This window comes from Prinia subflava, chromosome 16 (genome assembly GCF_021018805.1).
Source record: "Prinia subflava isolate CZ2003 ecotype Zambia chromosome 16, Cam_Psub_1.2, whole genome shotgun sequence".
Taxonomy (NCBI): Eukaryota; Metazoa; Chordata; class Aves; order Passeriformes; family Cisticolidae; genus Prinia; species Prinia subflava.
In genome coordinates this window covers 12,810,904-12,838,586 of record NC_086262.1, presented here as the reverse complement: position 1 = coordinate 12,838,586, position 27,683 = coordinate 12,810,904, and the positions used below count along the sequence as shown (strand labels likewise).

The window sequence follows — 27,683 nt, the reverse complement described above, 5'->3', positions numbered from 1 at the left end:
CCATCCCATCCCATCCCATCCCATCCCATCCCATCATTTCCCCGCCAGTATCTCCCTATGTTACCCACGTTTCCCTGGTCCCCAGCACGGTGCTCCCCGCTGCCTGTGTCAGCCCAGAGCCTGGCTCTGAGCTCACCTGTGTGTTCTGGTGTTTGGATGCTGCTTGGCACACAAGAACCTTGGCCCAGGCTCCCTTGGAGCTGAACAAAAGCAAGCCTTCTCTGCTGAGATGAGAGCGGCAGCACAGGCACACCTGGCACTTTGCTGCATCACTCCAAGGACAGTTTGGAGGGAAGAAAAGCACACAGGTGCTCACAGGAACAGGAGAGAACAGCAGGGATGGCTGGCAGAGGAGAAACACGTGGACCTGTGTGTGCTCCTTTGCAGGGGTGGCTTCACTGGTGCACTGGGAAATGTCAGGGACTGAAGAGAATTGGTCTGTGCTGTTGTCCCCATGCCTGGGGCTCATGCTCAGCCCTCAGCACTGTCCCCTCACACCCTGTGTCCTGCACTGGCTCCAAGTGTTGCATACAGGTAAAACCTTACAAAGGGAAGGCCTTGTAAAGCCATGACTCGGGCCTGCTGCTTTGGCTAAGCAGAAAAGGACTGTGGTAAAGTGACTCAGATGAATTAGGGGTAGAAAAAACAAAGTGATGAACCCATTGCATGTTCACATCCTGCTGTATGGTGATTGGTTGAATTATGTTATGATTTAAAACTATGTAGCTGATAACTGGCTAATTGCTTAAAAAGGCCAGGTTTTTGGGATAAAGCAGCTCTCCTTTGCACCTGCCTGGGGACTCTGAGTCACTATGGACCATCACCTCACATCTAAGGGCACCTTTCCAAGCTGGGGATGCTGGAACCTGCTCTAGATGAGAGCTAAGAGATGAGGCAGCTCATGAGTGCTGCCCCAGGTTCTATTTTGGACTCTCACAGCCACCAAATTCTGTTTCCTCTTATTCAAAAACCTCCACTAACTGTCCTCTTGCTTCACCTAGAGAATTATCAGGCAGGAAACCTCATGGTCCTTTTGGAGTTCGTGGCCAGGTGAGCTCTACCAGCATCCATGGAAGCAGAGGGCTCTCACATGCTGCTGGCCCTCCGCACATCCCCCTTTGTTCAGAGCAGGTCAAGTGACAGAAGATTTCCTTCACTCACCCAGGGGTGCTGGTCTATATTCCTGTGCTTCAGGAATGAGCAACTAGACTGTGAGGCTTCAGAAGAAGGCTGGAAATGCTGGAAACATTGGAATTGAAATGCAGGGAAGAAGACAATGAGATAGAGGTGAATTGGCATCTGGGGCTGACACTCCCAGCCCAAACTCAAAGGAGGAAGAGGGGCTGAGCTGGCCTGTGCTCTCTGCTGTCAGTCGAGGAAGGTCACTGTGGTTGAGGCATGTCAAGAGAGTTGCCATTCTGTACAACCACTAATGGTATTTGGAGCTCTGGATTTAAAAACGATGATAAAGGTAATCAAACTGTCAGGAACAAAGACAGATGGGGAGCTCCCTGGAGGCAGTGAGGGATTCCCTGCTTTCAGTGAGCAGCAGCAATTTATATTTCACTCGCACTATGGACTCAGAGCAAGGAGCGGGGCAGAAGTGCTTTGCAAAAAGATGGTAGGAAGGAGTACACACACACTGAATTTGTCTCTGCTTGAGCTTCCAGACCTTTTTATGCCATCTTTTGACATCACCAGGAAGTGTTGCAGGGGTTATAAACTTCTCCTAGAAAATATTTTGATGAGCAGAAGTCCCTGATGGGATAACAGCCAGTAACTTCCTGCAGCCAGGTGCATCCTGACAAAGAACAACCTCTTTTCCCCTTCCTTGTGTTCCCTCTCAAGGCTTCAGTGAGGTCCTTTCAGCAGGAACTGCAGCTCTTTAGATCTATCTGGGCTACAAGGTTCAAGGTTCTTTCAGAAATACAGTCAGAAACACCAGTGGTGGAGATGAAGGAAGGGGAGAGAGGAGCGAGGACTCTCCAGCTGCAGATCCATTGCCCCTGGCCTGCCAGCTCAGGTCTTTGATGGCTGTGGATCCAGAGCTGGAGAGTGCAGACCTCTCTTGCTATTCTCCGAGTTCTCCCTTTGTAATAACTCTGGCACCCCTCCTGTCCTCTGTCTTCAGATGTTGTCTCTTTTCTCCTCTTTCCTTTGTGCGGTGTCACGGTGGCAGCGGGAGCAGCTGGCAGCTTTTCTTCCTTTGTGACACGGAGCCATCCAGCATGGGGCTGTGTCTGTGCTGATACTGCATCCATGCAGCCCTGTGCTCCAAGGATCCTGTTTGCTTTATTTCTGTGGATTAAAAAAAAAAGCCCCAAACCCAGTAAGAAAACAGCCTCGCTCAGAAGAGTTCTAGCAGTTAATTAGTTTCAACATTGCAAGGCCCACTGCCCAGCAGCTAAAAATCATCGTGTTTGAATGGTGAATTAAGTCAGCCAAGCAATAAATCTGAGCAACAAAACAGTCCCTTTAGCTCAGAGAAGTTCTCTTTCCCCAAAACACTGAGAAATGGCTTTTTCTGAGAGCCCACAAGGTCATCGAATTAATAAAGCATTTCAAGTAATCTGTGGAAGTGAAGTGACACCCTGCTGCAAGAGATTTGCTGTTAAAGCCAACTTTCTGTAACAGAGTGTGATGCATATAGGATTTCCAAAGCAAACCTGTCCTCTAATTTAGGGCAGTTGTCCAAACTCCTTCATGTCTGTTCTGGTCCACTGTCTTCCTCCCTAGTCATTATTTAGGAGAGTTAAGCTTGAAAAAACTCACAAGGGGAAAAGCAAAACAAAACAAAACAAGAAAGAAAAAAGAAAACTTGGGATGCTCCCACTGGTCAGGCAAGATACTTCTGAATATTTTCATGCACTAAAGTGAAGACACCAAGGAGAGAAAGTGAGTGAAATGCTGGAAATCTCTTGAGATAGTGGTGGGACAGGCTCATGTGCTTTGCAGTGGTTTCCTTCCAGCCCCTACCACACACAAATACAAAGCTATCACCAGGCTGCTGCACCCAGAATATTGGAGCCACTCCTTTGATATGAACAGCAGTGGTGTCAGGGACATTTCCATGAGCCAGCACACACAGCAAGAAGGTCCAAAGCTGAGGAAGCAGCACTCAGACATCCAGGCATTAAATAAAAGGAGTTTGACTTCCAGTTAAATTCTGCCAGCCTAGGCTGAATACAGAATGATCTCTCCAGGCAAGACAGGCACATAAAGCCAAGTATGGCCCCTGCTTTATGTTGCCCTCCAATTCTTTTCCTACATGTTTGGAGTGGCCCTGATTTGTGCTGCAGATGTAGCAGCAGTAGGCATGGAAAGGATGAGATGGGTGATGCATTAAGAAATGATCTGTGGCAGATATTAGGGAAATCTTTGCAGTAGTCTGGAGAGTTTAGCAGGAGAACAGGTTGCCTGGGAGATGTGACATCTCTGCCAGCAGCTGTTTTTAAGCCAGGATGGACATCTGTGACTGAGAACACATCCTAGGTGGCCTCTCATGCTCCCTTCAAACCCAGGGCTGTTCTCAGTGTCCTGTCTTTGGAGGAAGAGAAAGCAGCATGCAACAGAATTTTCACTTTCAGCTCTTGCAGATGGCCCATAACAGGTCTTATGGAAGAGCAGGGAGCAGGGAAGGCAGGAGGAACTCCAGCCAGTTACCTCCAACCCCTTCAGTGGAAGTTTGTGTGATGGCAGCCTCTGCCTTGCACTTGGAACGGAGTATGTTCCTTCCCTTTCCACTAAAATGGCTTTGTGCACGTCTGTAGAACCATTTCACATGAAATATATATTTAATAATACAGTAGCACAAAGAGGCACTGAATAGGACAAACATAAAGAAGAGATGCCAATAGCCTCTGCAATATTGTGTCCACTGGGTCTCTTCTTCAAGACATCCCAACCCAGGTTCCCTTTGCCTTGGCTTCACTCAGCACAAAGCTCCTCAGAGAGTGTCCAGTCACAGAGCTGTGTCCTCGCAGCACTACCACAGCTCACAACGCCTGCAGTGCTGCAGGCAGCTGAAATCCCAGGGCTGCTCATCCCTCCCCAGCCCCTGACAGCACTGACATCCCAACCCTGCAGCACACAGGAGTGGCTGCAGCCTCTGCACGCTCACCGCCATGCAGCAGGACCCCCAGATCCTGCATGGCTGCAGATGGATGGACACTGATCCTGCATGGCTGCAGATGGACAGACACTGATCCTGCATGGCTGCAGATGGACGGACACTGATCCTGCATGGCTGCAGAGGGAAGGACACTGATCCTGCATGGCTGCAGATGGATGGACACTGATCCTGCATGGCTGCAGAGGGATGGACACTGATCCTGCATGGCTGCAGATGGATGGACACTGATCCTGCATGGCTGCAGAGGGATGGACACTGATCCTGCATGGCTGCAGATGGACGGACACTGATCCTGCATGGCTGCAGAGGGATGGACACTGATCCTGCATGGCTGCAGATGGACGGACACTGATCCTGCATGGCTGCAGAGGGATGGACACTGATCCTGCATGGCTGCAGAGGGATGGACACTGATCCTGCATGGCTGCAGAGGGATGGACACTGATCCTGCATGGCTGCAGATGGATGGACACTGATCCTGCATGGCTGCAGAGGGATGGACACTGGTGGATGCTCTCACATCCCCGTGTGGCCGCAACGCTCCAGTGTGTGCTTTGCGTTTGGGGCCACAGAGGATTTTTCTCCCATTAAATAAATAAAAGACGTTCAGAGCAACTTGGGATAAAGCCATTCTAATCCTTTTATTCTTTCCAAAAGGAAAATGATTCCATATTCAGGGCACTGTGCAAACAATTAATTAACCTAACACAAATGAAAGGCCTAATTGCTCAGTATTATTGCACTCATTGGCAGCCAGGCGTGACCAAAGAATAGGTAGTGTTTTACCAGGGATAAAGAACAACTTCCCTGCTTTTAGGGCTTTTTTGGTATTTCAGCATCTAGCAGAACGATTTTTTTTTTTTTGAATGATGGTGTAATTCTCACTTCCACATGCAAAAAAGCTGGCAGTGTTTGGAGACATCTGAATGAGCTGCTATCCAATTAAAAAAAGAGGAGAGGAAAGAGACTCAGCTGGTGTGAAATGACCTGGTGGAAGGGAAGTCAATAAAGCTGTAACTTGCCTGAGTTGAATGACACCGTGGTGTGTCTGCTGTGTCTCCAGCTGGAGAATTCACTCACAGAAGTGCTGTAACTTTAAGAAAAAAATGTATTTTTTAAGGTGTGCACCTAAAATTAAAGTACAATCATCCTTGATGCAGCTCACTTTTCAATGATCTGTTGTTACCAGATGGAAAAGTGCTTTAAATGGATGCAGATGAATTTGTTCACTGTGGATAGGATCATGAGGGATCGGGTTACAGCAGCTTTAAAAAACTGAACTGTTATCATTAATGCATCTCTCATAACAAGGAGATAGAAAGCAGATGCTGACTGAGTGCTGACCTAGCCTGAGGAGTACGGGTCCAGTAATTCTTCCTTTAGGCAGCTGATTCTCATGGGAAAATCCCCAAATATTCAGCTGTAATGCCATTATCTGCCTTGTGCAGAGACTGGCAAATAGAGACTCTTCTTTAAAAGCAATGTGGGTGAATTCTGCTCTCATTCACACTTGCACATCCCCATGGAAGGCACTACAGAGGGCTTCTCAGCAAGGTGGATTTTTGGTCTTTGGGGTGAGAGATTACAAAAAGAAAGGTGCTGACAATATAGAATAGTACCAGCATGTGAAAAAAGAACAAATAAAACAGATCCATGGTTGAAGGTCACACACATAATATGAAACAAAGAAATAAGAAAGGGCCTTCCTGCAACCATTTCAGGTCTGTACCTGTTTGTATATGCAGCTGGGAACAGTTATTAGATGCTGTTGAAGAGTTTGAGACACACACACAAAAAAAAAATCCAAAGATGTCATAGCAGGAATAGTCCTTCAGATGACTGAATATCCCAATAACCTCTGTCAGGCTCATTAACAACATTCTGCTGAGCTCAATGCAGCTGCTACATAATCTTGGTGAGACAGGCACTCCTCGCTTGTTAAAACAGAAAATTCCAGCAGAACAAGGTTTTTCTTTTCAATTTATTTTGCAAATCTACCAGTTCATTTTATGAAAGTATGAAATCCTACATGGTTACATTAAACAGTTACATTATAATCCAGGTAATACAAATAATCACTACAAAGTTAGTTTTAGGTACTCTTGGATAATGAGTAGGTTTTATATTTTTTTAAGGTAAGTCACAAAGAGGATAGAATAGCCTTGTGATTGTCAGAGACTTTAGTTTAAAGCAAGGAAACCACTGTAGATTCTCCTCATCCTACAAAAAGTTGAGAGAAACACTTCCCATGTTAATGTTCTATTAGATTCATCAATGACATTAAGTGCACACATCTACTCTCAGGGTAACAAGAATAGCTCACAAGTTGTTTGGAAACTGGTGTCAAATTTCATTCGCTGGAAATCACTTTTACCATTTAACATCACCATCGTCCTTGCTTTCAGATGCATAAAAATCCTGTAAAATGCAGCGAGCTCCAAATCCTCTCTAATTGAATTCAGTGGGAGTAGGATCAGTTGTTACATTCAGGAGGTACTCCCGACATACTGAAATCCTTACAAAACAACCTCCTTCCCAGGAATGAAATTCATTTAAGGAACAAAATACTGTAGTAATTCAGGAAAACTCTCAGCTTTGCTATCCAGCAATTGACACTGCAGCTGCATTTCTGAGGACATTTATGCATGGTCACTCTCCTCTCAACCAGCAATAGGATGTATGAAGACACCAGGTAACTGTGCTCAAGAAGAACTCAGAGCTACGTAAATAAAGCATAAAAATCAAAAAAGAGATCAAATCAGTCTTGAAACTGCTCTCCTGATCCCCATGTGACACACCTCCAGTGTCATTCTGCTGCCTGTAAGCTGCCACTTCTGATGTGACATCTGTCAATCACAGCTGCTCCCTAGGAAGCACTTAGTTTAGATTTTGTAGGGCTGTCTCTCATGGTGTGTGTATTTAGGGGTAACACGTCCATACGTTGCATATCATGCAACAGTTCCACAGAAGCAAGGAGAGCTGTTTATAAGGCAGGTGCAGGTACATTCTGACAGTCTGTGGCACAAAGGAGATTTAAACAGATCTCTCTTGTAGCCTTCACCTCTTTTGAAGATCCTAAAAGGTGCAAACTCCCAAATCTCCCCTCACACATGTGCAACAAACCTGCAGAACCCATTGCAGCACAGAAGTGAAGCCAGCAGCTTCCCTCTTCTATGAGAAATAGATATTTATCCACAGAGTATCTTTTAACACTGATAACCTCAAAAAACTTAAAAGAAACCAGACAGGTTACACAAAACCATGCAAACTTTTCACCTGGACATAAAGTGCCATCAAACTATGGAAGCAAAAAACAGAAGTCACTGTTGAGGCAGCTACTCGACGTGTGTACAGAAGGCTTTATTCCCCTAGAGCAGACACAGTTTGCTACAATCTTGGAAATGGCACCAAGCTGGTGGGAATGTTACTGTGATAAAGCCCAGCAATTTCCTTCCTGACTAACACCACTCTTACCCGACAGCCAAAGGCAACCAGAGTGATTTAATTGGTGGCTGACTGCAGGAATTCCCCCAGAAGCTGGTATAAAATGGTAATGGATGATGTCATTTCCCTCTCTCTGATATGGTAACTGTAATTCGTTGGGCCCCCTCCTTCTGAGCATCACTACCACGGGCAGCCCCACCCTGCTATCACCACTGTGCCTCCTTGTTTTCCACCTCTACTCATGTAAATGTAATGTCAAATCCTCATAAGAATCCTGAGCAGCCCTCCAGAATCACTTGTTCAACTGACATTTCTGTAATAATAAAGAAAGAAAAGAGAGTTGTGTGAAATTAAATGGCGCTCCTGTTGCCAAGCTGTTAAAATTATATGGCAATATGCTTCCAGTAGTTGTAAGAAATTAATTTGTGGAGTGCTTACAAGCTTTACATCTACTAAATCTCAACAGGATAAAAAATGCTATTTAAGTGATACAAATGTTAAGGAGTAAAAAAAACCAAAAAAACAGCACCAAAGAGTGGAAGAAGAAAGTAGGTTCTTGTCTGCACTCTGATTCCTGGAGCTGGATCTCTACAGCTGGGGAAGCCAGGTGGGAGATCCTTGCTGAAGTACTTGTGTGTGTACAGATGCCAGCAGCTGCAGCTGTCCCTTCTGCCACCTCTGCAGCACACGGGGCTGGGCTCTGTCAGTGAGTCACTCCCCTGCTGCAAACAGTGGCTGGCAAACGGCTCAGCCAGCCCCACATTCTCTCTGCCACTGCCTTGTGACAGCACCAGCCACAGCAGTGACTCAGTGTCACTATTTTCACTGTGTTATTGTAATGCTGTGTTATTTCACCTGCTTTATTGTAATGCTGTTCAGGAAGGTGTGCCTCAGACACCTGACTGTAGATGATAAATTCATTTATTAGTTTTGCCACTATATGATTACTGTCATTCCTTTCTCACCACAACATCAAATACAATATAAAACTTTGGATTTTCTCTAGTGAGTGAAATCAGCAACATGAAAAGCCAGGCAGTGCCAGCAGGGCTGCCACTGCTCCATTCTGTGGGACAGGACCAGGGTAAGGCGCTTTGGAAGTCAGCACCAAGTTTAAGCAACAAGCTTTTAGAATATACACAAGTTTCCTGCAGATGAACAGAAAACTGAGACCTCCTGTCGTTCTCTAAGCTGCTTTGAAACTACAACAATTCATTTAATCCAGCAGCAGATCCTGGCACTATTCTTTTCCTAAGTACAGTACATTTTGATAGCAACACAGAAGCACGTGACACAAAACAGATTTGTTCAAGCTCACTGTGGTTCTGATGGACTGCACGCACCAAGGGGCAACTCAAAAAGAGCACAGAACTCAATTTATCAGGACAACACCACTGACTCAAAGGAATTTCAGCTCAACTTCATGAAGAAAGAAGGAGCTCACAAAGGAAAAGTTCTTATTGCAAGTTGTACTGCTCAGCTTGGTCACTTCTCACACAGATCTGAAGTATCAAAAGCTACCAAGGAGCCAAGGACAAAGAATTGCTGATTTGTAACTATTTTAAATAGAGCAAGTTTGCTTTAGAAAGAAAAGTCCCCGCACAATATTCCAAACGGCCTTTTCTAGCAGACTGGAATTATTAAACCCACATTGACAGAAAATACACACTTCAGACCTAGCTCTGGCACCTTGCAATTTGAAAAACTCTTGTGCACATGGGACTGAGGCAGCTTGTTTGCAGACCCTTTTCTCACAAGTACCCTTGGATCACCCAGGCTTCCCTCGCCCCTGTGTGGCTCCCTGGCACTCAGCAGGTGCCCTCCTCGGCAGGCACGGAGTGGCAGCTGCCCTGAGACTCGGTGTCGATGCCCTGCCCTTGTGCCTGGGGGTGGATGGACACCTGCACGGCGATCTCCTGGCCCTGCTCGCTCAGGGAGCCATCGTCCGAGTCGCCGGCCGGGGAGTGGCTGCGCTTCACCCCCGCGCTCCCGGGGAACAGCGAGGCCTGTGCCCCGCAGCCCGGGGGCTGCTTCTCCTCCTTCCCCGCCTCGTCGGGGTCCTCCACCCGCACGGCCTCGAAGATCTCCTCCATGAAGGCCCTGCAGTTGAGGATCAGCGGCGGCAGGGGAATGCTCCTGGCGAGCTCCTCGATGTAGCGAGCAAACTCCATGGTCTTGAACTGCGTGACTTTGGCCAGCTCGAGGGTTTTGGCAGATGTGATGATGGGGATGCGCTTGGCTATCTCGAAAGCCTTCTGAAGCTTCTCGGCCCCCTCCGTGCGGAAGAACTCATTGATGGCCTTCTCTGTTTTGCGGAGGTGGCTGCTCATCATGCACAGGCGGGTGATGTTCAGAATGAGGGTGATGGCAAAGGCAACGAGGCACACAATCATGTAGTAGATGCTCATGTCCCCTGAGGTGAAGATAACCCTCAGGGTGACCGTGTAGTACAAGGTCTCGTTGTGATTAATGCCTGCACACGTGTACCGGCCCCGGTCAGCAAAGCTGACCTTTGTGATGTTGAGGGAGTTATCAGCAATTCTCCACTGGGCGCCTGCACAGGGGTGAGAAATAAACAGAGCTCATGAAACAAAAATCCCAGGGTAAACATCAACAGGAGCCAAAGCCAGTCCACTTCTAGCATAGTAACAGTGCACCAAGGACTGAAATATCCTTTCCATGCTTGTCATAACCCACTTACCCATCCTGCTGCTTAATGGTAAATTATTCTGCCTGCTTGTTACCCTGCTGTTACTTCCTTCTCTCACCTGCACTTTCCAGTGTGCTTCTGGCCTGCTGGTTCTTTCTGACAGGGATCCTAATTCTTAACTAGGGCTTCTCACCTATGTAAAAAGACTGTCCTCTATAAAGTCTAATTTTCCATATGTTCAGAGTCAAAAGTCAAGTGACCCATGAAAAAGATCAGTCTGTAAATGGCTCTGTTGGCGAAAGAACCCAGAATTTTCTTGAGACAGTTTTCTGCTGAGCATGCAGTGCTGACATGCAAAATCCAAGCAAAAAGAAATCAATACAAGAATCTTTATACAGCAATGCTGTGCATTTATAACTTAGGGGGAAAACTGTTTTCATAACTCATTTCTCCTAATTACTCTGCTTTGAACTGTTTTCATAACTTATTCTTCTAATTACTCTACTTTGAACTAATCTCCAGATGGCATTATAACTACAAAAAGGTTAGTGAACACTTAAGGCAGAAAGATGGCCTCCAACAAAATCCTATCAATTAGTTCGATGACCTTCATTAATACTAATAGAGAAAAACACATGCATCTCTAAAACATTTTTAATTAAAAACTGCTGGGATAAAACTATAAGAGCCAATGGCTAGGAAAAGACATTCCCCTTCAGTTCAAAAGGGTTATATAGCATGAATTCCATCCTTGGCCATTCCATACTTTGTTACTTTCCAGAGTCTCACTGGTGCATAAACCAAAAAATAAATGCACTAAGTATGTTTTAAAATGTCCTGTAACAAAATTAAAGCACCAACTGCCAGCTCAAAAGGTTGCAAGTTGTGGAGAATTGTGTTGAATTCATGCACTTGGAAAAATATTACTTAAACAAGAGCAGTAATAAATAAAACGTCTGTTAGCGTAGAGCAAGATGAAGACTCATTTCTTCTGTATGGAACACGGGGATGGCTCTTGAACAAACGCATTCTGTGGGGCACCAAAGCAGGATGGATGGGCTGGCACAGAAGTACTCAGGTGTAATTCCCATGCAACATTTCAGAAGGCAGAGGACTTTGTTTAGCTCTCTCCTTATCTCTAAATTGTAGAAATGGGAGGATAGGAAGAGAAAATTTATAATAAAGCCCCAGGGGTTTCCCAATACTGTTTAAAAAGGGAATAATGATGGACAGAAAACAGCAGGAAAACTCACCTTCATCTTTCTGTTCAAGCAGGTGTCCTCTGGAGTTATACCAAAGGATATGTTCATACTGGCTGATGTTCAGTTTACATTCAATTAAAACACTGTTCCCCTCTTTGGCTATGATATCATGGTGTGCTGGAGAACTTATTAAAGCTTGAGACACTGCAGGAAGTGATGCATTGAAAGACCCAAAAGCAACTGTCCTGTTAAAAGTTACATTTTCCACTGTGAATCCAACTGAAAGATCAGCACTAAGAGTCAAAATTAACAGGCAATAGCTGAGCTTCATGGAAAGCTAGTGAAAATTCCTCTTTCATTTAATTTGGAGAAATGAGGTCATATGATATTAAGCTGTCTGCATTGCTCTGAGATAGGAGAGGAGGCTCTTGATTTGTTCTGTGATGGAAAATGTCTCGGATCCAAATGCACTTTCAGGACCATCAATATTTGAAGTGGAAACTGGAAATAAAACTGAAAAAAAAAAAGGCAATAAGTTTATTAATGACAGGAAGGTTACCATGTATTCAAATTCAATTTCCAGTAAACAGATTTCGATTAGCATAATATAAACTGTCAGCTGAGAGGTTCCAAATCAGAGCTTTGCTCAGAACACAGTAATAAAATGAGGGTAAGAAGGCATTAGCACAACCTCCAGTCCACTAGATGTTCATCTTCCCAACCAAATAAATAATCTCTGGAACAATAATCGTTAAGGGGAAAAAGGTTTTACAAAAAGAACAAATTGTTCAGACTACTCGAAATGCACAATTATCTTTAAAAGTGGATTCTGCATTTGTTACCAGAGAAAAAGTGCTTTCTTAATAGAGGAAGAAAAGTGAGAAAGAGGATGTAATTTCTGCCTCCCTCTCCACCAATATCAAAGTGCTTTTAAGCCCTGGCTTTCTAAAGCCAGTCTATCATTTGCCATCCAGAGAAAAACCAAAGTGCACATGTGCACACACACACATCTCATTTTTAGCATTTACATCTACTTGATTTTAGGGGCACAACTGGTATTAGATGTCTAAATACTATATAATATGATTTAATTACTTGGGAAAAGTCTCCTGGTTGTTATCTACAGCCAGATGAGGAAGTCCTTTTCTGAATATCAGGACACTGATGCCTACACGTATTTCCTTTTTCGCAATATCTCTTGTTGCTGCTGCATTTTCTACTTCCTGCTATTCTTGCTTGTTTTACAATGAGCTCCTGTTGAAAATCTTTCAGTTTATGCTGCTTCATCTTAGCAGTCATACATTCTTCATTGTCTTTTCCACCCAAACTTCATAGCAGTGTGAAAAATTGTTTTGTCTAGGGACTGATACTCTTCAAATTAATGTGAACAAAAGATATTTTAAGACATTAGGATATAGCCTTTAATTTTCTGTCTTTTGCACATTAGAAGAATAAAAACAGAATAAAACCATCTTGTAACAAAATGAGATGACACTGATAGGAGACAATCTGTAATCAACTCCCCTGGAAGCCTGATTCAAGAAAATTCCTGATCCAATATGTGTTCCCTGAAGTTATGATTCCATCTAGACTGCTCCAGAGCCTTAAAAAACATTTAAGAAGTACAGAAGCCACAAGCTAAAATGTTATCCTAAAAAATATCTCACTTCATACCATTGACTGTGTGACTTCAAATTTATCACTTTTTCTTCTACAAATAACAGATATTCGTGTAAGGGAATTTCATAAATAGCACAATACGAAATAATCCATTTACTTAATAAATAATGCAGACACTTTTCATCCTTCTAGAATTACCAGTCAACACTATCTGAAGCACTTCTGAGCAATAATGTAACAAGCATAAAGGTGATTTCTAGTAATTGTTTTTCATCAAACTAAGCATATTCAAGAGGGGGAATTCTGCTGATGCTATCCAGACTGAGGTTTTTTTCAGTGGAACTTAATTTGTCGAAGGTCAAACCAGATTCCAGACTTGACATCTGATGAGAAAAGTGTTATCTGACCCATTTCCATTTCTGTTACAGCTACTGCCAAAACCAGTTTAACAAAGAAGGCAAAGAAGACTGCTGTGTCCAACTCTCCTCCAAGCTTGACTAACCAACTCACCCACTGAATCCTGCAAGAGAAACTGGAGAACAGGCTCCCTACTTGTTTCTCTGTAAAGAAACAATCCCTTCATCTGCCTTTTTTTTTTTTTTTTTTTTAAATCATTGGCCCCACTCTGTTTTCTATCACGCCTCTTGTCCTTTCATTTAAGATGAGACTAGTGCAGAGAACTCAATTATACCATTGTGCTGGAGAAGCTACTTTCCCACAGCTAAACAGTTAAAACCACCACCAAGGCCTCTTTCATTCCTGTTTTTCACCAGCTACACTTTAGGGAAAGTGCTACTGAATCCTGCTGCCTCTGAAGAAGAGCATCCCATCCACAGCAACAGCACAGGTCTGAAATAAAATAAATACTAAGGCTGTTGTTAATCAACAACTATTCTTCTGTTTGAGGGAGTGGTTTTAACCTTCCATTTTTAGACCCCTGGTATTTTCAGAGTTTCAGAGCAAAAGGTTCCTGACACTGACCCGCTTGCCTTCCTCTAAAAATGCACTTTTGTATGCATCAGACTGACTTCACAGTGCCTGATGCAGTTAAAACTGATGACTGTTCTGCAGCAAACACAAACCCTCATCTTCGCCCTTGAATCACAGGCACATAATAATTTCCAGTCTTCTAAAACAATAACCTCCCAACTGATACTTCAGATTTATTAGAGAATAATCCCAGTGCCTCTTGTACTTTGCCTGTGCTATTGTCATTTTAAATTATTAAATTTGAATTGTTAAGGTTTCCAAGCGTCTGTGACGTTTCTCCTAAATGACATTAGGAATCTCACTCATTTATTTAACACAAGAAATACTCAGCAACATTTTCCCTCATAAGAATAATTATCTTCAGTAATTGCATATGCTCTCCACTACACTTGCACTGAGCCTGCATAATGCATAAACCATTGGTGATGGGTCATTTAATTTTACTATTAAATTCTTCGAGGTCTGATTTATTAGAAATTGTTTGTCTTTTGGAAAAGCCATTATTGCTAAGCAGACAATGATCTCTCACTGCCGAGTGCTGGGAACAATAAAATGATTTGCAAAATCCATATTCTTCATCCATTGCACTTATGCAAAACAGCTGCTGGAGCTGATAAAGGACCCAAAAAGGATAAAGCCTGATCAGTGCCAACATCACAATTCTTCAACAAAGTGTTAAGCTCAATCAAGATGAAATGTGCCAGAATAGAAACTGGCTTTGTTACAACTGAACCTGAAGCTGCGCTCAACACATTTAACCTTTATTAAACCATAAGTTGTAACAACAAATAGCGCTGCAAAGATAAAAATCTGTGATGCATGTGCTTGTATGAGTCATTCTTGGCTCCTTCCCTGAAGAAGTGTATTTGTGTCGAACTTAGAGCACTCTAAGAAGTCCCACTGAGGTCAGTGGAAGCACTGATAGTACTTAAAATTACACACATTTATATGGCACTGCAAAATTGGGGCCCAAGAGGTTGCAAGTTATATGGCTTTACATTCACTGCTTATAACATCACTTCATACCTGGACTAACGTGAGGCAATAAACCGACACACACCTGACAGAGCACAGGCTGCTGATGTCTTGCAGAAATACCATTTGCAAGCCCCCCCGACCCTCTGTCAAACCTGGGAGACTCATTTGGCAGAGTCCCGCAGACAGGAACTCTTGGGAAGTTTATGAACACAGACAAGAGCCCTTCTGGGTGCTCCCAGCACAGGAGAGGCTGCAGGGAGAGCTCACCTTCTGCTGGCACCAGCGCTCTGTGGGGCAGTGGCAGCACCCATGGCCCAGAAACCAACCTAAGGGGCAAATCCACAACACCCCAGGGCCAGCCTTGTTGGTGAGGCTGCCTGATGGGATTTGTTGTTTCCCTGGGTACATCCCTTGGCTGCCTGATGGGATTTGTTGTTTCCCTGGGTACATCCCTTGGCTGCCTGATGAGATTTGTTGTTTCCCTGGGTACATCCCTTGGCTGCCTGACAGGACACAGAGTTTTGCTGTGCTTATCCCTTGGCTGCCTGACACCTGTCACGGGCTCACTCGCCACGACATGGCATCGGCTGCACACCAGAACAGGTTTTTTTGCTCTGTCAGCTAAAAAACGATCAGGCACAAAGTTTAACTTAATGTTACCCTGTCCTCACAGGCCCTGCATGCTCCAAGCTCACTTGTGGAAAAGCGCTGGTGCCGCTGGGCTGGTGATGGCAGCGGGACACACGACATGCGACACATGACATGCGACACATGACATGCGACACACGACATGTGACACATGACATGCGACATGACCACAATGCAGCTGAGGCACGGCTGGTGTCCCTGGGGCATGCCGTTATGCCAGAAACACAAACACACAGAATATTCGGAGTTGGAAGAAAACCACAAGGATCATCCAGTCCAACTCCTGGCCCTGCTCAGGACACTCCAGCAATCCCACCCCGTGCCGGAGAGCGCTGTCCAAAGGCTCCTGGAGCTCTGGCAGCCTCGGGCTGTGCCCATTCCCTGGGGAGCCTGGGCAGTGCCAGCACCCTCTGGGGAATGAACCTTTCCCTGATATCCAACCCAAACCTGCTCTACACAGCTCCAGCCATTTCCTAGCGCTGTCCCTGGCCACACAGAGCAGAGCTCGGAGCTGTCCCTCCGCTGCCCCTGGGGAGGAGCTGCGGACCCCGATGAGCTCTGCCCTCAGCCTCCCGTTCTCCAGCCTGCCCAGACCAAGTGACCTCAGCCGCTCCTCCTGTGGCTTCCCCTCCAGGCCCTCCACCACCTTCGCTGCCCTCCACACCCGTCTCTATTTACACGCCAAAACAGCGAGGCGGGACATGGGCCCGCAGCCCGCCCTTCAGCCGCTGCCCCCCGACCCCGACCTTGCCGGGTGACCCCGCCGCTCTCACCGGGACGAGGGTGCCCGTCCCGGCCCGTCCCGCAGCTCCCCCGCCGCCGCCGGCCCCGCCGCCCGGACGCGCTTCCCCGGGCCGAGGCCGCTTCCGGGGCAGCGCCGGGGCCGCTCTGCGCCGGCCTCGCTGCTCTCGGTCCGCCCGGAGCCGCGGGGGCCGCGCCGACGGTGAGGGGCGGCCCGGGGCGGGGGGGCTCAGCGGGCCACAGCGAGCCCCGCGGGGAGACGCGCTCGGGGGCCGCTGTGGGGCAGGCGGCACCATGGTGGGGTGGGGTGGGCACCTGGCGGGCTCCTTGTGCGGCTGGAGCCCCACGGGGAGGTTCGGGCACTTGGGGTGCCGGATGGGGCAGCCCCTGTGGGGGTTATGGGCTCTGGGGGTCTCCCGGGGGAGCGCAGGCACAGGGAGGCCTCCAGGAGGGTGCCGGGCTGAGCCGGGGTCGCTGCAGTCGCTGTGGAGGGTCCCGAGCAGCCCCGGAGCTATCGCTTTCCTTCTCTCGAGGCCATCGCTGCCCCGTGGCGGGGGCAGCTGCCCCGATTGCAGCAGTGAGACCCGGCCGGGACACGGCGTCACGGCAGTGTGATCCCGGGGCCCTGCGGTGCTCGGCTGGTCCCTGCCTGGCCCTGCGAGCCGCTTCACCCGGACCGCTGGGCCCAGAGCAGCCCCGCTCATGGGCTGCCCATCCCCGCTCCGCCGTGCTGGAGCTCATCGCGGCTCCTGGGGGATGTTCGTGCCCTGCAGGGCTCATCCCCGGCTACAGAAGTGACCCAGTCGCTGCCTCCCTGGCTGCTCGGCTCGCTGACAGCTGTCCCCATTTTGTCTCCTACACTCCTCAAACCAGCCACCCCAAGCGATTTGTTTTCACTTTTATTTTGGTGGAACACGTAATGGATTTCATTATCTGAGGCCCTTTTGTACTTTAATTTGTTTTCCTGAGTTAGCAAACTGTTTTGGTTTTATTTCTGTGGAGAGGGTGTGTCAGTTAGATAAAGCCACGTGTCCCTGTGGGACTTTAAACTTCCAAGTATGACGTTTCTTCCACTCAGACATAATTTGGTGTACACACATGTGGGTACGTGTGGCAAAATTGTTGTGTTTAATTATTTAAAACACCAACGTGATGCTCTTTAGCTAATGTCAAAGTGCAAGGGAGTGATGATTTTATTTGCTTTGCTTCCTGTGAATGTTTGTAGTCATGTCTGAAGAAGACAGTGGTGAAAATCTGAAAGACAAAACCTCTGATGAAGCTGAAAATGAGCAGAAGACAGAGGAACTTGGCTGCTCTGAGAGCAGTGAAGGGCGAGAACAAGAGACTGTGCCTGTGACTCGAAAAAGACCTGAACCCAAGCCCCCAAGCCAGCCTGCTGCCACGGAAAAGCCTGCAGGTGAAACCGTCAAGGTATGTTCCTGTGCTTGCTTGCAAAGATGTGATTTCACATTTCATGGCTTTGAGCACGGGAGAACTCTGAGCATCAGCCCTGCTCCTTTCTGAAAATTCGTATTGCTGTTCTCTGAAATGAGAAAGCTGCACAAAAGTCACATGTCACAGATTGCTTGTGTTCCTTTCCTCACCATAATGCCTGCATCAGTCTTCTGTTTTTCTTCATTAAAGGTCTCAGATCCTCCTGCAGTTCAGACAGGGTGGGGCTACTGGGGAAGCTGGGGGAAATCTCTTCTGTCAACTGCGTCTGCTACTGTAGCTACTGTAGGTAAGGCTCTTTCTGGTATTTGATAAATATTTTAATCATGTTTTGTGTCTCAAGCTGGCGCTTTAGAACTTGTTCCTAGAGAAAGGGATTTCAGTTATAGCAGCCATTATTGGAAAAATGTCAAGAGAATTGTTCAAGTAATGGGAAAAGCTTGTACCAAAAGGTACAGTAGATTGAGGAGGCACGCACAGACAGAATTACTTTCAAGTTTTTAAGGCGTTTGTGTAATTTTCGCCTGGTATTTTAAACTAGTATGCTGCCAGCCTTTAAAACTTTATTTAAGAACTAAGATGAAACCTTGGTTCATTACATTAGTAGGTGAGCTGGATAGAAGGAGTTTTTAGTGCTGGTTAAACTGTTTTGAACAGAAAGAATCTGGAATAATAAAAAAAATATGCAGCTGTAATCCTATTTCTGTTCTGATTTCTGTCTTCTCTAGGTCAAGGTATTTCAAATGTCATAGAAAAAGCAGAAACAACTCTTGGGATCCCCAGTCCTGGTGAAATCTCATCAAAGTCTAAAGATGCTACAAGAGGTCAGTTTTTTTACTGCATAAGAGCAACCCTGGAATGTTTTTCATAACATAATCAGCCCCAAATAACATCACCTTACTCTGCACCTTGCAGATATATAATGATAATGATAATAAAATCATTAAAATAATACTCTCTTGCTTAGTTCTGTTAGCTCTGAAAAGTAGAGAGGAGAATAATCTGAGTTGTAGGGTTGCTCCTCGTTGATGTTTAGTGTCTGTTGATTTTCTCCACTCTATGGCTGACAGGATCTTTGGGTTTTTTTGGAAGTTAGGAAGTTAATTTTCTGCCTTCTGATGCAGGAAGTGAGAATCCTGCTGCCAGCAGTGCTGAAGCAGCTGATGATGGCAGCTCCTTCCCTATTGCTGGGGCTCTTGAAGTGTTATCAACCATCTCTACTGCTGTCCAAAGCACAGTGAGTGAGTTGGGAATGCAGGAGAAAATGGGTTTGAGGGAGCTTTGGGGTTTTGGCCTTCCACCCAAAACACTGTAAGAGGAAACTTAATCTTGACATTTGTGGGATCATGGTGATAAACTTTTCTAACCTTCCGACAGCACTTATCCTGAGCCTTGCTTCTAAGTGGCACCTAATGTGAAAGGTGTCTTGAATTTTGATAGGTCTGTATTGGATGTTGGTACATAACAAAAAAATCCTAACGGTGGATTGTGCAGAGCGTGCATTTCTGTGCACGTCACCTCTGTACTCTGTCATCTCTGCCTTTCCTTTGGAGTAGTCAGCTAAATGCAGGGTCAGACTCATTCCTGGAGCATTTCCAGTGATTTCCACAGAACTAGAGATGAAATCCATTCTCCTCTTCAAAAATCTATGTGAAACTAGCCCAATTTGCTTGGAAATCAGCTTGCTCCTGTGACCATCAGAAATACACTTCAAAGGAAGCCATTACCCTTAGAAACTGCTTTTGTGATCTGCTGTCTTGTCAATTTGCCTGGAAATCTGAAAGAGCTGCAGATGGAAAGCTGGTTTCTGTTTCTGCTGTTAAGGCTCAAACAAAAGTTAGCAGTCAAAATGCACAGGTCTGGTGTTTTCTCATTGGAAGGATGAGAACTGAATACTGTAATGTGCTGAGAACCAGCTTGTTCACAAACTAAAAAAAGTTTATTTCCCATCAGATTGCTGCAGCTGTCTGGGTGCTGTAATAAGCTGTTGGGTGATAATGTGTGGTGGCTCTTTCCATGTCCTGCTGCTCTCTTTGTGATGATTAGGGTTGAATTTTAGGGTGACAAGGACCAATTTGGCTTTTATGTGAGTGGCCAGCTCAAGATTGCTGATAAACCCCTCCCAATTCAATTTCTTCCATTGTGTAATCTTTGAGTTTTATGTGCTGTCTTTATCCAAATCTGATTCCTAGGGTAAAAGTGTTATTAGTGGAGGTCTGGATGCCTTGGAATTCATCGGGAAAAAGACAATGGATGTAATAGCTGAGGGAGACCCTGGATTCAAAAAAACAAAGGGCCTAATAAACAGAACCTCTACGTTATCTCAGGTACAGCAGTTCCCCATCAACACCTCAGTGGTTTCTCTCATCTCTTCTCCCTTCTTTTGTGGTCCTGTCATTAAGCAACCATTTTTACTGTTGAGCCAAAAGCCTTCTCCTCCTGTATTCTCTATCTCCTGGCACTGTCACGTGGCCTCTGCTTTTCTTTTTCAGGTCTTACGAGAGGCAAAGGAGAAAGAAGAGCAGCAGACAGCTACCGAGGTTACCATGGCTACTGAGAAGAAAGCCCATTATGGGTTACTGTTTGATGAGTTTCAGGGTCTTTCGCATCTGGAGGCCTTAGAGATGCTTTCCAGAGAGAGTGAATCAAAGGTAATGGCCTTGAGCATTTTGCTTTCTATTTTGAGTTCAGCTGAGCAGAGGAAAAAAAGATTAGCAATATATGTATATACATGTAAAATCAAGTGCTCAGAACTTGCTGTAAAATTATCATAGGACTTCACTTTGATCCTTGCACTAGGATCTGGTGTTTACCTCGGGAGCAGTTTGTCCTGTCCTCAGCTCCTAAAACCATTCCCTTTACCCCAGCCAGCCTCAGTTCCTCCAGCTTTTCACAAGTCACTTTCCTCACACCCTTTTTGCTACCTTGGCCTGCATTTTCCATCCTCTTGGATGGATTTATTGATTCTCTCTTTGGCTGTGCTGTCCCTAACCAGGTGAAAGTGGTTCTGAATGCCCTCTCTGGAGATGAGTTGGACACACTGAAGGAGGAAATGGAACAACTCAAGGAAGCATTTTCTTTACCTGAATTCTTTGAAGAAGAAGAGGAAGAAAAGAAGGGTAAGAGAGTCTCAGGTTCTGAGAAGAGAAGCTGGTCCTCAATGCAGAGCCAGCCAACCCTGATCAGTAGCAAAGGGCATAATGCTAAATTTAAGTTTTTCTTTAGCTGGATGTTTAATCCTAAAGCCATCTCTGCCCAAGGGCATGACAGGTAGCAACACCCTTCATCTCTGAGAAGCTGTGCAGTAATTCTGTAGCAGGAATGATTTCTTGCCAGAGCAGGGTAGGGTTGTTTGACTCCTGGGCAGTTCATACAACTGACCCTGAGCCAAGATACTAATTCAGAGAGAGTTTCCTTGACCAGGAAGGGAAAACTGTGAACAGAGTTGTCCAACATGTGGGAGAGCAAAAAGCCTTTTTATTTGTTTTTTAAATGAGAATTAGCCATACAGAGCAAAAGATTCAGAGGTACCTTCACACACAAGAGCCCTGATTCTTGAGAATTACATGGATTTAAATGTAAATTTCTTGCATTGCTTTTACCTAAATGCTCATCAGGGAGGGCTTACACACCTGCACTTGCTATCATTCAACATTTAATGTATCTTTTATATTTGCACATAATGGATCTCACATCTGCTGTGCCATATATAATAGGAGAACCATAGGCTCTAAGTGATATTTCACACTCTCCAAGGTGATGTGCAAGTTAGTGTGTTATAAAAGGCTGCCTGTAAAAAAATAATAAAAAAAAGGAGTTGCCTTAGCTACAAAACCAGAATTGAGAAAGCAAGAACTAACCTTCAGGCACTGATGTCTCCACCTTTGCAGAACTTACCTTAGAAATTGTATTTGAAAGGGCTGGGTTTGATGCGTTTTTGCCTGAGGTGATGAGTCAAAGAGAAATAAAGGAAACAGTTGACAGACTTGTGCAGAACTAGTTGTGCATTGAAGTGCTGCCTATTCCTGAATCTGTCCTTTGTGTGGATTCTTTAACCTTTCCTGTCCTTTAGGAGATGAGGAGTTCACAAGAGAAGTAACAGAGTTGTTTTCAGAATTGCACATCTCCTCCAAGCCAGACAAAGTGATCACGGTGAGTTATTTTCCATATTCTAAAAGCTGGAGAGTTTTCTCACAGAAAGGACTTTCTTCACCTGCTTTGCTCGTGAAAATATCAAATGCACAAAACCAAGCCATATTTTAGATCTTTTGGCAATGGTAGGCAAAGGAGATGGGGCTTTAACTTTAATTTTAAGGGGCAGATTCATGTGAGCCTTCAGCCACCATGGTGAAAAAACCTACAGTCATGAACTGAAGGCCTCTCTTGGTACAAAGCACCTGGTTCTACCATGTTCAGGAGCTGGTATGAGGAAGAATCAATTTTCTTGCCATCATTTCACTACCCTTCAGATCCACCAAGTGGCAGCAGCATTCTGCAAACATGTTTTTAAAGCACCTCTGATAGTTTACTCCCTGGTGCTAGAGAAACAACTGCCCTCAACTACATCAGTGCAGCCAAACTTTTGCAAAATCCTGAAGGCACTGGGATCATTTGTCCTTGTTCTTCTCAGAAGCTCAGAAGGAGTTATAGCTGCTTCTTTCCTCTGGAGAAATCCAATACTTCATTGTCTTGTGGTGTTCATTCCAGTCATTTAATGTTATGGCACATCTTGCTACAGGTGAGGACATCTGCTCATGAGTGGATAGCACGATTCAACAGCAGTCTTCCTAAAGAAGAAAAAGAAAGTGAAGAAAACCAAGCAGTAGAATCCAGAGATGGTGACCAGGATGCTAAGAAATCAGTAGAGGTAACTGTGGAATCAAGGAAGAGGATATCTGCCTGCAGAATGTTTATCTGGCTGCTGAGTTACAGTTGTGACTCACAGGGTTTATGAGTTTCTATTTCTGTGTGGGTTCTGAGGTCTGAAAGGGCAGTGATACTATGTTGTGATTGACTTGTTTTAAATAATAAAAGCTGCTAGTTTTTGTGTTGTATGCAGAATTTTTGTCACTCTTGCAGGATATTCATGCATTTGCCATAAGAAGCCTGGCAGAACTGACAGCCTGCTCCATTGAAATGTTTCACAAAACTGCAGCTTTGCTTCTCTATGGTCAGAAACAGGAGGTGACAGCCACAGACAGAGCCAAGTCCCTTTCACAGTAAGTGCATCTCTCAGTAAATGGATAGCATATAATTACTGATTAAACTGTCTAATATTACTTTAGAAATCCATGCAATGCAAGGCTCTTGAATTCTGCATAGGTGTTTAAATTTGGGAGTTGGGCAAATTTGTGATGGGTGGCATCATTGTCTTCCAACAGAACTCAGCTGTCTCTTTCCAGCTTAAAGACATTTCTTGATTAGGGGAAACCCTTCTTGAAGGCTCTGTGTAGTCTAGAATTTGCCTTCAGCTTGTGCTAGTCAGTAGGGAGAGATTTAAAACATGACAAAACAGTTTACAAAAGTGATTCCTGATCACCTCTTTGTTAATCATTTAGTATGCTTGGTATGTGAGATGGCAGAATTACTGCAGAGAAGACACTTGGCATGTGTCTGAAATGTGCAGTACTTTCTAATTCAGAAAATGACACTTGCCAGTAAAAGAAGACAAGTTAGTACTGTTCCTTCTGGAATGGATGTGTGTCCTCTGAGTGCTCTGTAAGATCTTTAATTATTTATTTTCCCATCTTGCCCCTCTATTTTATTTGGGAAACTTAGGAATCTTCACACACCATTTATATCAGTTTTGGTTTAACTTAACTTAATAAGCATAGAAACAGGTCATTTATGTTTTAAAGGCATACTGAAAGAAACTTCATCTTGAGGACTGTGTTTACTTCAGTGTTTTCCCTGTCTTCTTCCACAGACTGACAATCATGCTGTGTAAAGAGCTGTCAGCTTTCTCTAAAGAGTTCACAACATGCTTAACAACTGCAGGGGTAAGAGTTACACCTCAGCTCTTAGGGATGACATGTGGTTATTTGATAACAGCCTGGGGATCTTTGCCATGAAGTGCTTTTTGTTTGTGCATGTTTACCTATGTACTTTTTAATTTGTGAACTGATCTTTCAGGCCAGGGTTCCTCAAACTGTGACATCTTGAGCTTTTGAGAGCCTGGCACAGAATGGGGGTGGGAACTGATGCTCACAGTGCTAAGGAGACAGAGGCAGATAAAGTCTGTGAGCCTGTTGTGGATTTTGCAAAGCACTTGGGTGTTCCTGAGGATGGTATCATCATCTCTGGGTCCTCCACTTGTCCCCAGTTCATTTGAAGATGTGGTGTGTATTCTTACCCCACCTGTGCTGGGCACATGCAGGTTTTACTTTGTTCTTATTTGCATGCTTCAAGGCTGCTGAGCTTGTGGCTTAGCTTTCCTCTAGTTAAGGGAGCAGTGGTTTTAAACTTACCAAGGATTTAGCTTTATCTTCCTTGACGAAATGTGATCAAATTTTCAATCAGGATAATATATGTCTGATCTCTGCAGGTCAAAGAGAAAGCAGATGTGCTTAATCCCTTAATCACTGGAGTGTTTTTGGAGGTCAGTTATGCTAACGTTAAAACTTTAAGCTAATACTTTAAAAATAAATGTGCTGGTTCTTCCCACTTTAGGATCCTTATGCATGCCAAGTTCTCTAGGCCATGGTCTAAAATTGTGCTTACCTGTCTAATAACCTGAAAGTTTTGATAAATGTCTGTAGATTTGCACAAGAGATGAGCTACTTAATGAGGAGTGAGTGTCAGCTCACAGTTATGATGGGTCAGGAGACACATACTAAATTCAGCAGTCTGGATTTTTAGAATTTAAATGTCCAAAGTTAAACCTTAGACAAGTTCAGAAATTAGCATGCAAGAGTCCCAGCACTTCCTTACTGTTAAATTGGTTCTCTAGGTTTGCAGAGCTCTGAGGTGTGGTAGGAAAGGGGTGTTTCATGTTCACGTGTTCTTCCTTCCTGCCACAGCATGCTATGCTTCACTTAGAAATAAACATTTTTCTCTCACTGAAAAAGGTATCCTGCATTTGGATTGGAACTGATCTTGTTTGGCAGTCTTTAAACCATTTGCTTTTTTTGCCTAGTGGCATAAAGCCCCTCAAAAATTTGACATAAAATTGATTTCTAGAAGGAAGCCTTTAAAATCCAGCAAGCACTAGACTTCTGTTTTTTTCTGTGCAATAATCAATGCTGTTTGAAATGAGTATGTGGTGAGTAAAGCTGATTGGTAGCCTGGCTATTCATTTGTGTATTTTGATTTTTGTTTTCACAGGCTTCAAACAGTGCTTCCTATATCCAAGATGCCTTCCAGCTCTTATTGCCTGTACTGCAGATCTCTCTTATTGAGGCTAGAACGGAACTATCACAGTAATAAAAATCCTTCTAATTAAGAACTTTTTGACCTTTCCACTTGGTAGTTTCCATGCTGGAGAATGATGTAATGGCTCTTATTAAAGGGAAAAAGATGAACTCTGTTCACTGCTGCTGCAAGAATGGTGATTAAGTGCAGTCTGGCAATGACAGCTCTTACAGCACACTGAGAGATGTGATTAGCATAGTCCAGGCTGGTGGACAACGTGACAGACTTAAAGTGCAGATTGCTTCTCTGTTTCATGGACTGTCTGGATCTTTTCACTGAAATCTCTCTGCTGTATGTGTTAATAAGCTCTTTGTGTTCACAGTCCAGAGAGCTTCTCCAGTGCTGAAGAGAAGAGTAGCAGCTGGCTAGTTAGAGTTAGCTAAAATCATGGTGTGATTTTTAAGTCAGACATAATTGGGTTCCTGATAGCTCTGCATTCGTGTTGAAGCGAATATTGGATAGGAGGTGCAAGAAAAGGCAAATTTTTGTGATTATGAACTTTGCAGCTCTTGGAATAGAGCAGAGAGGATTCCTGATCAAGCTGTTGTTGCTGAGGAGAAGCTCAGCTTGCTGAAGGTGTTTGTACTGACTCAGGGATGTGGGACAGGGACTCACCAGGGGGCTGTTTCTCAGTGTCTCACGCTGTGCTTGCTTCAGCACGAGCTGGGAAAATGCTGATCTGGCCCTGAGAATGCAGGTACTTGGTTTTATAGCAATAAATGAGAACTGGCTAAAAGGGATTGATTTGTGTTTGGGCACTTTAATGAGAGAATTCAGCAGGAGGATTCTCCTTTTTCAGTGCAGCTTGACATGTCAGCCACAGACTGTTCACAGACTCACATACTGCTTATCTTCTCTTTCTGTGGAAAAACACTATAATGCAATGCTCCTTCTTGGAAGGTATATATTAAAGTAGGGAGAGAGGCAGCAATTTGGTTCTGTTAGTAGGAGTCCTAATTTGCCTCAGAAGCTGCTCCATGTATGGTATCTGTTTCTTTGTGCTGTGCAAGTTCCCTGCTTTGTTCCTTTATCTTTTGAGCCTGTCCATGGGGAGGCAGTAGCCTCTGTTGGAATCACAAGACAGGAATGCACAGCTAAAATGGAATTTCGAGAAGTCCATAATAGCTAATCAGAGGTGACTGTCACACCTGCCTCTGCATTTGCTCATTGGTAACAATGATGCTCAAATCCCCTTTTGAATATCCTCTGGGTTTTAGCAGGTCTTGCACATCTCTGCTATACTGAAGGCTTAGAACATTCCTCTGCTCTAGTTCTGCGTTGGAGAAGTGCTTTTTGTATTAGAATACCTTTGGCTAATGCTCTGATTTTATATATATGGAAAAAACTCTGCCTTTAGTCATGGTTAAACTGATCAGATCTCTAAAGGGAAAGCTTTTTCTGGCATCTTAAAACTGGACTTGAAAGGAGTGTGGCTGGGGTAAAAAATCTACACTACAAAAAAAATCTGTATTTTTTTTCTCCTTTTGGTTGATAGCATTATTAAATAAAGGATTTGTTTTGACAACCGTTTCAGTTAAAAGCTATCAAGGTAGCAGTGAGCACGACTGAAATAAAAGAACTGTGGGTTTTTTCCTCTGCTTTGATTGTGTTTTTTGGGACAGAACTGGGTGCAGCTCTGGGGCCAGGACAGCTGGGACTTTTCTCATGGCAGGAAACAGAGCTCTGAACCCAGGCTGGGGAGTGAGAGCTCCCACAGATGAGCTCCCCATTCCCATGTCAGTGCAAAAAGGCAGCTTTGCTCCTGCCAGAAAGCCAAAATGTACAGGAATGTCAGAAGAGAAGAAATAAAGGTAATGGGGTTTTATGAAGCGGCAGCTGCTTTTTTGCAGATAAATTCTACTGACCTGCAGTGCTTTAGTGTTGAGTAGTTTAATAATTAAAGGAAATGAGGTGATTTTTTTTTTTAACATGCAGACAGTAATTCCTTCAGTCATGTGCCCACCTGGATTTTGTTACAGCAGCCAATAATGAAATGTGCACCAGCTTCGTTTGTGTGCCAGTGCAAGGACTGCAGTAGATAAACAACAAAAACAGTTCCACGGTTGCTGAAATCTTTCTACCCAAAGGATTCATCAGAATTCAGCATCCAACTGTCTGGAGGTCTTCCTGCTTGGCCTTGCCTTCCGTGTGAACCTAATGAGAGCTGACAGTAATTTGAACACTTCTGGTAGTGTGTGGGGAGGTGAGAGGTGGCTGAGAATAGATAAGAGTCAGCTAAGATGCCGGCAGTGACTTGGAGGGGAAAAAAAAAAAGCCTTCCACAATTGTTTTCTTTCCTTGGGAGTGATTCTGTTCATTGCAGCTGTAAAAGCTGCTTCCTGGCAGCTGCTGTGGAAAGGTTTAAAACATAAGAGAGGCTTGGGCTTCCCAATGGGCTTTGGGATGTTTGGGATGG

At 44.6% G+C, this 27,683-nt stretch overlaps 2 protein-coding genes across 3 annotated transcripts; one reads left to right on the top strand and one right to left on the bottom strand.

Annotated features, from left to right (window-relative positions):
* Window positions 1–4,784: 4,784 nt before the first annotated feature.
* Window positions 4,785–16,561, bottom strand: MFAP3 (microfibril associated protein 3). 2 transcript variants are annotated; one of them, XM_063413944.1, is made up of 3 exons: window positions 16,438–16,561; window positions 11,480–11,941; window positions 4,785–10,130 (listed from the first exon to the last, which is right to left on the bottom strand). In XM_063413944.1, exons 2-3 carry the CDS (start codon window positions 11,757–11,759, stop codon window positions 9,385–9,387), a joined length of 1,026 nt encoding a protein of 341 aa, XP_063270014.1. In that variant the 5' UTR covers window positions 11,760–11,941; window positions 16,438–16,561; the 3' UTR covers window positions 4,785–9,384. The 2 variants fall into 2 exon arrangements, with proteins under 2 accessions (XP_063270014.1, XP_063270015.1); XM_063413945.1 differs by having other exon boundaries at window positions 16,411–16,548.
* On the top strand, window positions 16,458–26,865 carry FAM114A2 (family with sequence similarity 114 member A2). Its single transcript, XM_063413943.1, has 14 exons — window positions 16,458–16,607; window positions 17,631–17,836; window positions 18,050–18,146; window positions 18,586–18,681; window positions 18,982–19,094; window positions 20,050–20,184; window positions 20,350–20,508; window positions 20,853–20,976; window positions 21,930–22,009; window positions 22,596–22,724; window positions 22,937–23,076; window positions 23,784–23,856; window positions 24,402–24,455; window positions 25,181–26,865. The coding sequence occupies exons 2-14, from the start codon at window positions 17,633–17,635 to the stop codon at window positions 25,277–25,279; spliced, it is 1,503 nt and encodes a 500-aa protein (XP_063270013.1). The 5' UTR covers window positions 16,458–16,607; window positions 17,631–17,632; the 3' UTR covers window positions 25,280–26,865.
* The last annotated feature ends 818 nt before the right edge of the window (window positions 26,866–27,683 follow it).

Coding starts and splice junctions, on each gene's coding strand:
- FAM114A2 (XM_063413943.1), top strand. CDS start 17,633: ATGTCTGAAGAAGACAGTGGTGAAAATCTGAAAGACAAAACCTCTGAT. Junction 20,509..20,852: donor CCAGAGAGAGTGAATCAAAG/GTAATGGCCTTG, acceptor GTCCCTAACCAG/GTGAAAGTGGTTCTGAATGC. Junction 20,977..21,929: donor AGAAGAGGAAGAAAAGAAGG/GTAAGAGAGTCT, acceptor CCTGTCCTTTAG/GAGATGAGGAGTTCACAAGA.
- MFAP3 (XM_063413944.1), bottom strand. CDS start 11,759: ATGAAGCTCAGCTATTGCCTGTTAATTTTGACTCTTAGTGCTGATCTT. Junction 10,131..11,479: donor GCTTGAACAGAAAGATGAAG/GTGAGTTTTCCT, acceptor ACCCCTGTGCAG/GCGCCCAGTGGAGAATTGCT.